The sequence below is a fragment of the Hoplias malabaricus genome, chromosome 3, assembly GCF_029633855.1.
Source record: "Hoplias malabaricus isolate fHopMal1 chromosome 3, fHopMal1.hap1, whole genome shotgun sequence".
Taxonomy (NCBI): Eukaryota; Metazoa; Chordata; class Actinopteri; order Characiformes; family Erythrinidae; genus Hoplias; species Hoplias malabaricus.
Genome location: NC_089802.1, coordinates 39,687,348 through 39,700,796, shown reverse-complemented (window position 1 = coordinate 39,700,796; position 13,449 = coordinate 39,687,348). Strand labels below are relative to the sequence as shown.

The window sequence follows — 13,449 nt, the reverse complement described above, 5'->3', positions numbered from 1 at the left end:
TTAGATGGTTTTTCACACTGGATTACTCCCAGAGGCTTCACAGCAGCGCGATGAGAGCGCTATTTTTAGAAACGGTAGGATCTGCGCTTTCTAACGGTATACGGAGCTCACAGAAGCATTCAGACATTCAAGACTTACAAAGCTGATTATATAAGGTGTGTTTCTACCTTATATAATATGTTCTGGTTCAAAGGGTTAATTGTTTGGCAGTTGAAATTTCCATATTGAATTTTTGAATTTATACAAGACATCATCTTCTCGAGTGTTCATGGCCATCATTGTCTAATTCTCCTCTTCATGAAGCACTCCTCTGACCACATCATACATTTCTAAATGACATTTGGACCCTGTGAGATGAGCTTGGATCTAGAGAACACATTGGCAGTTCCATAGAGAGTAGGTTTCATTTCTTCATGCAGAACCTGTTTAAGGGGACATCTACGATTGCAGAAAACACAGTTCTCTCTGGTTTAAATTCAGAAGCTATGCATCTTTTAATATAGAAAAGTTAGAGGAGCAACAGAAACCCTCTCCGCATTCAAGAAATCATTGAAGAACCAGCTCTTCAGAGAGTATCTCTTGCACTGAAAGTCTTTCTTTAATGCACTTTTTACTTCCTGGCATATTGCACTCAATATAAAGTAATTTGTATAAATTGTGCTGTAGTTTGAATGTTAGATCCTCTTAAGTTGCTTTAGATAAAAGCATCTGCCAAATGCATAAATGTAAATGTAAAGGGACAAAAATGATTCTTGTTTGTACTTGGCTGAAATTTAACTTGTCTGAAAGTATTTATTCACTGTGTAAATTAAAAAATAAACTCATTTGTAACACTAATTGTTTATTTTTGTAGCACTTCCCTGTAATGCAGTTAGCCATCTCTCGAATTTGGAGTTATTTCCACATTAAGTGATTTGAAACAGTCAAATGTCTACTGCTGGAAAGTCTTTGTAGAGCGTTCAGTGGCTTTTACAACAACCTGTTTTTGAGGAAAATAAGACAAATGCACTTATTTAGAGTTTTGACTCAATGCTAAGATGTAACATTTTGGCAAAGCAGCAATATTACAACTTTGGGAGGTTAAATACAGATCATTGTGTAAGCCATGTTGTTATATTCATATACACAACCTTTAGGATAGGAATGCTGTAGCTTTAACAAATAAAGAGTATGGATTGGAAAATTGTTAGCATTTATAAAGTACTGGCAGGTGCTGCTACAAGAATAAAACAAAAAAGTGTAAAAGCAAATGAGAAACTTTTACCTCCACATTCAGCATGTGCACACATGTATACCATTCACTTTAAGCTTGACAGATCTTTTCTGCAGCAAAACCTCAAAAGAATATGTTACACGAAGGACATTCTGGAGCAAAAAACTTGAGTCCATACTCACAAAGCTTTGGAACAGATTCTTCTCTTATTTACTATGACTTAAATGATTGGAACAGATCAGAACTCCTACTCGCAGATGATTTGTAAATCTTCAGGCCTTGGTGTACAAATGCAGGGCTATGATATACAAGCATTATGAGGGAGACGTTTCACATTTTTTCCAGTAGTTTACAAATGTTACATAGAGTACAACAAATATCACAGTGTGGCCAAATATTGTGATGATCTATGAAAAAGTGATGTTAAGTCCAGTGCCAAATTCAAACATAAGAACAAACCATAAAACTGTTAGAACAAACCATAAAATATTTGAAAATAACAGCTGCCACTTTACACTGTGTCATTGTCACAACAAATTAACCAAAACATGGTCTAAAATGTAATTATATTACATTAAGCATATATTGACAGTGGTGGGTGTATTCTATAATAAAAATGCTCAGAGATAATGTTTTTTCCCATAGTGAAGATATTTTACAAATTAAAAAAAAATTACACAAAATATATATCACATGAACATTATTAATACCAGCAATGTTTGTTTTTTTCCACTGAGAACTATTTAATTTGGTTGGATCTTTAAAAAGTAAAGATTGCACGTTACACACCTTTTGATATATTTAAACATTTTTTGATCCCTGACCCCATAAATAAGAGGACTGAGAAGCCTGGGGAGAATATTAGACAGTATGTAAGTACAGAACAATATCATGCCCCAATAGTTTGGAAACAATGCCAAAAGAAAATTGTTTACAAATGGAGCAACATACGCGAGCAGGCAGAGGAGGAGCTGCACACCATGAAGCAGAATAGTGTTCCTGGCTTTAGTGGCAGAAATCTGATCAGATGTTGCAGCTTTAGCCGCCTGAAGAACTTTGATGTAAGTAAAGACCAGTGTCAGGAAAACACACGATAAATAAAGTGACTCAACAAACATGGATCTAGTGAGATGCTGATCTGAGCCATACAATCTTTTGCTGTAGCATGTTATTGATGTTGAGAAAACACTGATGGGTTCATTGACCATGAGAATGAAGATATCAGTAAGAGCAGGAATGAAGTTCAGAAGCCAGATCAGGCTGATGAGAATGTAGGTCCTGTTCACTGAACACAGCTGAGGGTGATGCAATGGTTTGCAGATGGCAATGTAGCGTTCTATAGCCATTCCAGCAAGATTCAGAGGAGAGTTTTCTGAGGTCATTGAAGCAAAAAGAAGCAGAACACTACAGATAGTGACATTCAGAAGAGGTGAAGCATAGCTCAGAACATACAGAGAAACTGTAAGAAAGAGCATAATTAAGTCATTGATGACAAGGTGAATGTACAGAATATATCTCGGGTCCGTGTAGAAAACTGAGTGCTTAAAAAAAGCAAACACAAAGATCCCATTGATGTAAGTAATGAAGACACCAAGTCCAACCACAATACAATGTTTCACAAAAGCATATTCAATAGGATCTCGGCTCGAGTTCATTCTCTTATTAATTACGTGCTTTATATTCTTTAGGTTACTTTAAATGTTTGATCGTTCTGTAGCTTGTACTAGAGGAAGAAGTGTAAAGTGTAATTCATGGGCATAACTTATCAATGTTGTCTTCAACAACGACTTCAGCACTTGTGATATTCCTATTTTATACTGTTTTAGACTCTGTTACTGTGCCTTGCTTTTCCCTCGAGGTGCTGACATCAGTAGTCAGACCAAGATGATTCAGCACAAACACAAGGCAATGTCCAAATTTATTCTTGGTCTGACTCCAACACAATAATATGCAAAACACGACAATCCTATTTCTCTAGCATCATCAACAATATTAAGAAAAAAATCCTCATCACTGCGGTCGACAGCCACACCTACTTACTAACTCACCCACACCAATGGCCCCTGAATTAGTATCAACTGAGAGATGTAATGAGTTTGTATTCATTTTAACACTAAAATCTAGAATATCATATAAGTGATTAGTACATCTATATACAACAATGTGTCTGTACCCTCTCCATCATCTCATAAAGACTCCTTAGTTAAAATGTCAGAGTTCAGTACTGTAAACATTGAAATTGTAATTGACAAAGTTAATCATCTCAAACCATCCACTTGCAGTCTTGACACTCTACCAAACAAAATTTTAAAGAATGTGTTTCACACTATACCACCAGACATAATCCACATTGTAAACATCTCACTCATGTCAGGGGTCTTTCCAAGCTCATTAAAAACAGGAGTTGTAAAGCCTCTTCTAAAAAAGAAAAAATTAGAATCATCTCAGATAAGCAGCTACAGACCATTTTCTAATTTTCTGTTCATTGGCAAAATCATTGAGAAAATAGTTTTCAGGCAAATCACTAGTTTCTTGTCCATAAACAGTAGCCTAGACAAATTCCAGTCTGGGTAAATTCTAATCACAGCACTGAGACTGCTCTAATCAAGGTAACTAATGACATTCACTTAAATACGGAGGCTAGAAAGGTATCTCTTCTATTACTTCTTGACCTTAGTGCTGACTTTGATACCATTGACCATAAGATTCTTATAAATAGACTCGCAAACTCGGATGGACTCTCAGGAACAGTTCTGAAGTGGTTTGTTTCTTATCTGGAAGACAAGAACTACTTTGTAGAAATAGAAGATAATATTTCAGAGAACATGCCAGTGACCTGTGGTGTCGCCCAGGGCTCTATTCTTGGTCTACATTTATTTAATTTATATATGCTTCCTCTTGGCCAGATTCTACAGGACTATGGGCTGTCCTATCACAGCTATGCAGACGATACTCAGATTTACATGGCCCTCTCCCCAAATGACTCTGGTCCAGTTGAGTCATTAAGCAAGTGCCTTGAACACATCAGTAACTGGATGGGACACAACTTTCTGCAGCTGAATAAAGATAAAACTGAGATTATACTATTTGGGAACAGCAATGAGAGACAAAGATTGGCTGCGTATCTGGACTCGAGAGCCCTCAAACCTAAAGAGCTGGCTCACAACCTTGATGTATTAATGGGCTCAGATCTCAGTTCTAGTAATCATATTAAAGCGGTTACTAGATCAGCATTTTACCATCTTAAGAACATCAGTAGATTAGAGATTTTCTGACAAAACCAGACCTGGAGAAACTTGGAAAAACCTGGAAAAACCATGCTTTTATTTCTAGCATTGATTACTGCAATGGTTTCTTAAATAGTGTCACATACTGGCCTTTTCTTGTTTGTTTTTCCCTTCTATGTGGCTCTCTCTTTTTTGTTTACCTATCTCCGCACATGGCTTTGTTTATGTTCATTCTCCGCCTTTGTCCCGCCTTCTTTTCTCCTCGTTATCCGTGTCAGGTGTGTCTAGTTTGTTCTGTTATTTAAGCCCTCTTCCCTCACTTCCTGGGATGGGTCATTTTGTTTGTTTGTTTGTTTGTTTTCGTTGTCGTTTGTTTCTTGTTTCTCGTTTCTGTTTTTTCATTTCTCATGCCTCGTTCTGTCTCCTGCCTGTTTCACGCCTCAGTCTTGTAGTTTTGTTTCCTGCTCGTTAATGTTATCTCGTGGTTCTCTTCAAGTTTGTTTCGTTCTGTTATCTCTTCATTATTAAACTATCTGTGTTGTAGCGAGTGTGTCCGCCTCCCGTAAATCTACTCCTCACGTCCCGCGTTACAGAATGACCGATAAACACAAGGACGCAGCCAACACAGCTCTATCCCTGGGTGAGACCATAAAGACCGCGGAGGATCTACTAAACTTAAGGACTGATGATCAGCCTACCGTCTTGCAATCGGTCATGGGAGTACCCAGCGAGTTTGAGAATGGACTCAACTGCAAGGGATTTTTATTACAGTGCCGACTGTACTTTCAATTTTTAACCTGTCCTGCTCCACCTGAAATTGTCCAGGTCCTCTTTGTTAAGAATCTACTAAGAGGAGAGGCGTTGCAGTGGGCAGAACAGTTAATAAATGTGAAGGCCCTTGAACTCACTGTTGAGACATTTTTAAATCTGATTGAGGAGAGATACTCACAACCTGCTCCCAAGGGCGTCTCTGCTGGAACCCCTGCTCCCGAGGACTTCTCTGCTGGAACCCCTGCACACGAGGACGTCTCTGCAGGAACCCCAGCTCCAGAGAATTACCCCCTCAGGTCCGGGGAGATTTTTTGGGGGGGGGGGGTATGGGTAGGGGCTGTTAGCCTCAAATCACAGGACATGGGAGATGAGGCTAACAGGGGCGCATCTCCGGGGGAGCTACGGTCAAAGAAGTCCCTCGAGAGTGCGCCCAAACCCGCTAAATCCACAGTGCAGCACTCGAGCAGCACGAGCACCTGCCTCGGTAGACGTCTCAGCTCCTGCCTATCTCCCTGAGCGCGGCGCCTACGGCCGCGCCTATCTCCCTGAGCACGGCGCCTACGGCCGCGCCTATCTCCCTGAGCGCGGCGCCTACGGCCGCGTCTATCTCCCTGAGCGTGGCGCCTATGGCCGCGCCTATCTCCCTGAGCGCAGCGCCTACGGCCGCGCCTCTCTTCGTGAGCGCGGCGCCTCCCTTCGTGAGCGCGGCGCCTCCGGCCGCGCCTGTCTTCCTGAGCGTGGCGCCTCCGGCCGCGCCTGTCTCCGTGAACGTCGTCGCAGATCCTTCTGCCTCCGTGGATGACGTCGCAGATCCTTCTGCCTCCGTGGACGTCGTCGCAGATCCTTCTGCCTCCGTGGACGACGTCGCAGATCCCTCTGCCTCCGTGGACGTCGTCGTAGATCCCTCTGCCTCCGTGGACGTCGTCGCAGATCCCTCTGCCTCCGTGGACGTTGTCGCAGATCCCTCTGCCTCCGTGAACATCGTTGCAGTTCCGACTGCCTCCGTGGACGTCGTCGCAGTTCCGCCTGCCTCGTGGACGTCGTCGCAGTTCCGCCTGTCTCCGTGAACGTCGTCGCAGATTCTTCTGCCTCCGTGGACGATGTCGCAGATTCTTCTGCCTCCGTGGATGACGTCGCACATCTTTCTGCCTCCGTGAAGGTCGTTGCAGATCCTTCTGCCTCCGTGGATGCCGTCGCAAATCCTTCTGCCTCCGTGGACGTCGTCGCAGATCCTTCTGCCTCCGTGGATGACGTCGCAGATCCCTCTGCCTCCGTGGACATCGTCGCAGATCCCTCTGCCTCCGTGGACGTCGTCGCAGATCCCTCTGCCTCCGTGGACGTCGTCGCAGATCCCTCTGCCTCCGTGGACATCGTCGCAGTTCCGCCTGCCTCCGTGGACATCGTCGCAGGTCCGCCTGCCTCCGTGGACGTTGTCGCAGTTCCGCCTGTCTCCGTGGACGTCGCTGCAGGTTCCCCTGTCTCCGTGGATGTCGCTGCAGGTTCCCCTGTCTCCGTGGACGTCGCTGTAGGTTCCCCTGTCTCCGTGGATGTCGCTGCAGGTTCTCCTGTCTCCGTGGACGTCGCTGCAGGTTCTCCTGTCTCCGTGGACGTCGCTGCAGGTTCTCCTGTCTCCGTGGACATCGCTGTAGGTTCTCCTGTCTCCGTGGACGTCGCTGCTGGTTCTCCTGTCTCCGTGGACGTCGCTGCAGGTTCTCCTATCTCCATGGACGTCGCCGCAGGGCCTCCTGTCTCTGTGAGTGCGGCTCCCTCAGCCGCTCCTATCTCCGTGACTTTGGCTTCGGCCACTTTTGAACCAGAGACTGTGGCTACGGCCGTTTCTGCCCCTGAGACTGTGGCTACGGCCGTTTCTGCTCCCGAGACTGTGGCTACGGCCGCTCCCGGTCATACCCGTAGGACGGCCCCAAGGACTTCGGGGCCGATCCCCAGAACTGTGCCCAGGCTGGTACCTCAGACATTCCCTCAGACATTTGCCAGCCCTGGACACCCACATGTTGTCTTTGCTCTGTCCCTTTCTGGTTCCTGTATCTGTCCTTGTCCCTGTGCCTTTGTCTGCTTTTCTTTCAGTTCCGGTCCCTGTCACCGTGTTAATGTCTGTCCCCGTGAAAGTCTTTGGTTCTCGTTTCTGTTTTCGTTCTGTCTCCTGCCTCGTTCTGTCTCCTGCCTGTTTCACGCCTCAGTCTTGTAGTTTTGTTTCCTGCTCGTTAATGTTATCTCGTGGTTCTCTTCAAGTTTGTTTCGTTCTGTTATGTCTTCATTATTAAACTATCTGTGTTGTAGCGAGTGTGTCCGCCTCCCATAAATCTACTCCTCACGTTCCCCCCCGTGACAAATAGACTTTCAAAAATGACCATTAAACAGCTTCAGCTGGTTCAAAATGCAGCTGCCAGAGTTCTTACTAGAAGCAAAAGAAGAGATCACATCACCCCCTCATCCTCAAATCCTTACATTGGATACCAGTCTGTTACAAAATAGACTTTAAGGTGTTATTACTGGTCTATAAAAGTCTTAATGGTGTAGGACCAGAGTATTTATCAGATCTGCTAAGAGATATGAGCCGACCAGAGCTCTCAGATCTTTAGGAACTAGTTAGTTAATTCTGCCTCAGGTGAAAAGTAAACATGGAGAGGCAGTGTTTAGCTCCGGCGCCACTCTTAAATGGAACCAGCCGACTGAGAATATTAGAAGAGCCCCGACTTTAGACACTTTTAAATCAAGGCTTAAAACATTCCTGTTTGATCGGGCTTACAGCGCAGTTTCAAATACTCTGCACTTTCATAAACCACTTTGAATTGCTTTTGTATGAAAGGTACTCTATAAATAAACTTGCCTTGCCTTGCCTACTATTTGTTAACTCTCTTGAAGTTTTATTTAACTGACAAAAGCACAAAGAATAGTTTATCACTGTGTTATATCATCTTTCCTTTTAATTACATTGTTTAATCGTTCGACAGTTGATTTTTGAATTAATACAAGATATCAACTTCTCGAGTGTTCATGGCCACCATTGTCTGATTCTTTTCTTCATGAAGCACTTCTCTGACCACAACATACATTTCTAATGATATTTGGACTCTATTAGATGAGCTTGGATCTAGAGAACACATTAGAAGTTCCATAGAGAGTAGGTTTCATTTCTTCATGCAGAAGCTATTTAAAGGGACATCTACGATGGCAGAGAACACACTTCTCTCTGGTTTAAAATCAGAGGCTATGTGTCTTTTAAGGTAGAACAGTAAGTTATTGGACAAATTTGATTCTTGTTTGTACGTGGCTGAAGTTTAACTTGTCTGTAAGTTTTTATTCACTGTTTAAATTAAAAAAGAAACTAATTTGTAGCACTTCCTGTAATGCAGTTAGCTGTCTCTTGAATTTTTTCGAGTTATTTCCACATTAACTAATCTGAAACAGTGAAAAGATGTCAATATTACCCACCCAAGGAGCATGAATAGAGCAAATTCCTCATATTGGTTCATGCTTTTCAATGTTTGGAGTTCTCTCCATTGTCTAATAAAGTCCAGAAGATTTGCTCTGCCTTAAGCAGAAAGAGAGAAACCCTAACATACCAGATTGAGACCGTTTATTTTATTTTTTTAGCCATTTGCTGGCACCAGAGCTAGTAATCACTTTAGATTTGTTAATTTTGAGCACAAACAAACTGGAAAACAGGAAATGGTGAGGAAATGTACTTTTTTTTGTGAAGATCAACTTTATGTGGCAACAGTTTATTTTCAGATACTCATAAGACCCCTGCAGCAACTTGCATCATTGTATAGTTTTAAAACATTAGTAGATGCTGAGGTGCATAGTGCCCATAAGTTGCCAACTTTCTGCAAATTCAATTGCTACAGATCTCCAAATTGTCATGTGGCCTTCAGATTTGGGTTTGGTGGTGGCCAGAAGAATGGTACTTGTCTGACTGCACTGTGCCAAGTGTAAAGTTTGATGGAGGGGGGATTATGGTGTGGAACTATTTTTCAGGAGTTGGGCTCTGCTCCTTAGTTCCAATGAATGGAGCATGTAATGCTTCGGTGTAGCAAGAGGTTTTGGACAATTTCGTGCTTCCAAATTTGTAAGAACAGTCTGGGGATGGTTCCTTCCTGCACCAGTGCACAAAGCAAGGTCCATAAAGACATGGATGAGTGAGTTTGGTGTTGAAGAGCTTGAATGGCCTGCACTGCTCTTACCTCAACCTGATGGAACACCTTTGGGATGAATTAGAGCAGAAATTGTGTATTTTACATAGTGTATATTTAGAGCAGGGGTCCCCAATTACTTTTCCTCAAGGGCCACATCCAACAAACATTGCAAAGGCAGGAGCCAGGATGTCATTCTCATACTATTTCATAATTATTAGAAGGATTTTGATTATTTTTAAATATGTGTAAATAGGTAGGCCTAACAGTTATTTGATTTTATTCATCATTCAATAAGAGAAGTGATTACACAGCGGCGGTTGGAAACAAGACCTGAAATTGGGGCGGAGTTTTTGCATTTCACTTATGTTTTTCTCAGTACAAAGTACTTTAAGTTTTAACTGCCATACTTGGTTGTACAAACTTGGCTAGTTCAACTCACGAGTACAAATTTCTGTTCTGACTTGAGGATGCTTCGGTTGTTATGTAATTGGAATGGCAATATACTTGATGAGTACCTGACTCACTGGCAGGAAAATACACCATTGCACTGAGGTTGCTGCGAAATGTATTCTGAGATATGTGACTCTCTCAAGCCTAAAGGGGTCTCATCCCAGCAAATCCTCGATAATACAGGGTGAGCAAGAACACATCTGGGTATAGTAACTGTACTTGGCTAGATGTGGACTATTAATCAGAACAGGACTTGGGCTGAGATTGTTGCCATTTCCCAAGAACACAAGAACTTAAAAAGACACAAGAACGCATACTCATATACATTATTCTTGCAGGCTGCACATAGGAGAACCCTGATTTAGAGGTTTGCCTCATTACATAGATTCAGTATTTTGTTGAAGCAGCAATACAGGGGTTGAACAATGAAACTGAAACACCTGTCATTTTAGCGTGAGAGGTTTCATGGCTAAATTGGACCAGCCTGGTGGCCAATGTTCATTAATTGCACCAGTAAGAGCAGAGTGTGAAGGTTCGATTAGCAGGATAATATTTTGGAGGATAATATTTTGCTCAAAATATTGCAATGCACACAACATTATGTGTGACATACCAGAGTTCAAAAGAGGACAAATTGTTGGTGCACGTCTTGCGGGCGCGTCTGTTACCAAGACAGCAAGTCTTTGTGATGTATCAAGAGCCACGGTATACAGGGTAATGTCAGCATAGCACCAAGAAGGACAAAACGCATCCAAAATAATTAACTGTGGATGCAAGAGGAAGCTGCCTGAAAGGGATGTTTGGGTGCTAACCCAGATTGTATCCAAAAAACATAAAACCACAGCTGCCCAAATCACGGCAGAATTAAATGGGCACCTCAACTCTCCTGTTTCCACCAGAACTGTCCGTCGGGAGCTCCACAGGGTCAATATACACGGCCTTGCTGCTATAGCCAAACCTTTGGTCACTCATGCCAATGCCAAACGTCGGTTTCAATGGTGCAAGGAGCACAAATATTGGGCTGTGGACAATGTGAAACATGTATTTTGCTCTGATGAGTTCACCTTTACAGTTTTTCCCACATCCGGGAGAGTTATGGTGTGGAGAAGCCCCAAAGAAGCATACCAACCAGACTGTTGCATGCCCAGAGTGAAGCATGGGGGTGGATCAGTGATGGTTTGGGCTGCCATATCATGGCATTCCCTTGACCCAATACTTGTGCTAGATGGGCTTGTCACTGCCAAGGACTACCGAACCATTCTGGAGGACCATGTGCATGCAAAGGTTCAAACATTGTATGCTGAAGACGGTGCCGTGTATCAGGATGACAACGCACCAATACACACAGCAAGACTGGTGAAAGATTGGTTTGATGAAGTTGAACATCTCCCATGGCCTGCACAGTCACCAGATCTAAATATTATTGAGCCACTTTGGGGTGTTTTGGAGGAGCGAGTCAGGAAATTTTTTCCTCCACCAGCATCACATAGTGACCTGGCCACTATCCTGCAAGAGGAATGGCTTAAAATCCCTCTGACCACTGTACAGGACTTGTATATGTCATTCCCAAGACAAACTGACACTGTATTGGCTGCAAAAATGATTGTGGTCTAAAACCAGGTGTTTCAGTTTCATTGCCCAACCCCTGTATTACCTTTACGTGTGTTGCTGTATACAGAATATTGTGCCAGCCGTGTTGCTGATATGTCTTTAGGACAGGAAAGATGCAGCTTTAACAGAACAGAGAACATGATTAGCATGTTATGAAGTACTGGCAGGTGTTGCTATAAGAATAAAACATTTAAAAACAAGAGAAAACATTTGCCTCCACATTTAGCATGTGCATACATGTACAACATTGATTTTGAGCTTCACAGATATCTGCAGTAAAACTAAAATGAAAATGTTACTTGCAGAATATTCAGGAGCAGAAAACCTGAGCCAATACTCACAAAGCTTTGAATCAGATTCCTGTCTTAATAACACATATATTAACAGAAAGACAGTTTGAATTTTGTAGCATTAATAAGACAAAGCAGTTACATTGTAGCCTATAGTGTAAATCTAGGAAAAAGTGAAGTTTAGCCTGGTGCCAAATTCAGTGATAATGTCCCTGTTAGAACAAACCTTGAATACATCTGAAAATGACAATCGCCTCTTTACACTGTGTCAATGTCATAACAATTGGACTGAATGGTATGGACTCCAAATGAAATTGTATTACATTAAACATATAAGAACAGTGTTTTTATTCCCTGCTCTAAAATGTATATGTTCAGGGATAATGATTTATTCTGATAGAGAAAGTATTACATGTGGTGAAAATTGCAGAAACTATATAGTGAATGAATTTCATTAATACTAGCATGTCCTAAACTTCAAATAGCCACAGTTTTTCTTTTCCAGCTAGATCAATTTAGATTTCATCTACAACCTCAGTTTAAACATGCACACATCTCATATTTGGCCTTGGAAATGTGCTCTAAGACTTCAGCATATTTGGTTCAACCTTTGAGAAGAACAGACAGCACGTTAAATACCATTTGACATATTTAAACATTTTTTGATCCCTGAGCCCATATATAAGAGGACTGAGAAGCCTTGGAAAAATATTAGATAATAAATAAGTGCTGAATAAAATCGTGCCTCTATTTTTAGGAAACAATGCCAAGAAAAAATTGTTTATAAATGGTGTAACATAGGCGAGCATGCAGAGAAGGAGCTGCAGGCCATGAAGCAAAATAGTGTTCCGAGCTTTTCTAGCAGAAACCTTATCAGATGTTGCAGCTTTGGCAGCCTGAAGAACTTTGAAATAAGTAAAGACTAGTGCCATCCAAACACATGATAAATAAAGAGCACTGACAAAGATGGCTCTCATAACATGCTGATTTGATCCATAAAGGCTATTGTTATAGCAAGTAAGTGACATTGAGAAAATATGGATGGGTTCATTCACCAACAAAATGAAAATATCCACAAGTGCAGGAACAAAGTTCAGAAGCCAGATCAGGCCGATGAGGATGTAGGTCCTGTTCACTGAACACAGCTGAGTGTGATGCAGTGGTTTGCAGATGGCAATGTAGCGTTCTATAGCCATTCCAGCAAGATTCAGGGGAGAGTTGTCTGAAGTTGTTGTGGCAAACAGAAGCAGAACACTACAGACAGCGACATTCAAAAGAGGTACAGTGTAACCTAGGATATGTAGACTCACTGAAAAAAAGAGCATAATTAAGTCATTTATGACAAGGTGAACGTACAGAATGTATCTTGGGTCAGTGTAGAAAATTGAATTTTTATAAAAAGCAAACACAAATATCCCATTGATGTAAGTAATGAAGACACCAAGTCCAACAACAATAATGTTTTTCATAAAAGCCTCTTCAAAAGAGACCCTGCTTGAATTCATTCTCTCACAAATTAAGTCCTTTCTGTCTTTTAAATCATCCTTTTAAACTGCACTAGTAAAAAGATGGAAAAATGTTCAAGGAAGTTGTCAATATCGTCTCCAGGAAAGACTCCAGCACTTGGGTCACTCCTATTTTATATTATTACTGTGCCTTGCTTTTCCCTTGTGGTGCTGACAACGCCAGCAGTCAGACCAAGATAATAACAACATGTAGTAATAAAACAA

General features: G+C 42.0%; 2 protein-coding genes across 2 annotated transcripts; both read right to left on the bottom strand.

Moving 5' to 3' along the window:
• Positions 1-1,956: 1,956 nt before the first annotated feature.
• Positions 1,957-2,868, bottom strand: LOC136691450 (odorant receptor 131-2-like). The gene has a single exon (XM_066664008.1). It carries the CDS (start codon positions 2,866-2,868, stop codon positions 1,957-1,959), a length of 912 nt encoding a protein of 303 aa, XP_066520105.1.
• A 9,432-nt stretch (positions 2,869-12,300) lies between these two features.
• LOC136691448 (odorant receptor 131-2-like) lies at positions 12,301-13,224 on the bottom strand. The gene has a single exon (XM_066664007.1). The coding sequence runs from the start codon at positions 13,222-13,224 to the stop codon at positions 12,301-12,303; it is 924 nt and encodes a 307-aa protein (XP_066520104.1).
• Positions 13,225-13,449: the final 225 nt, after the last annotated feature.

What these genes read in the sequence shown, in the direction of transcription:
- LOC136691450 (XM_066664008.1), bottom strand. Translation starts at nt 2,868, where the DNA reads ATGAACTCGAGCCGAGATCCTATTGAATATGCTTTTGTGAAACATTGT.
- LOC136691448 (XM_066664007.1), bottom strand. Translation starts at nt 13,224, where the DNA reads ATGAATTCAAGCAGGGTCTCTTTTGAAGAGGCTTTTATGAAAAACATT.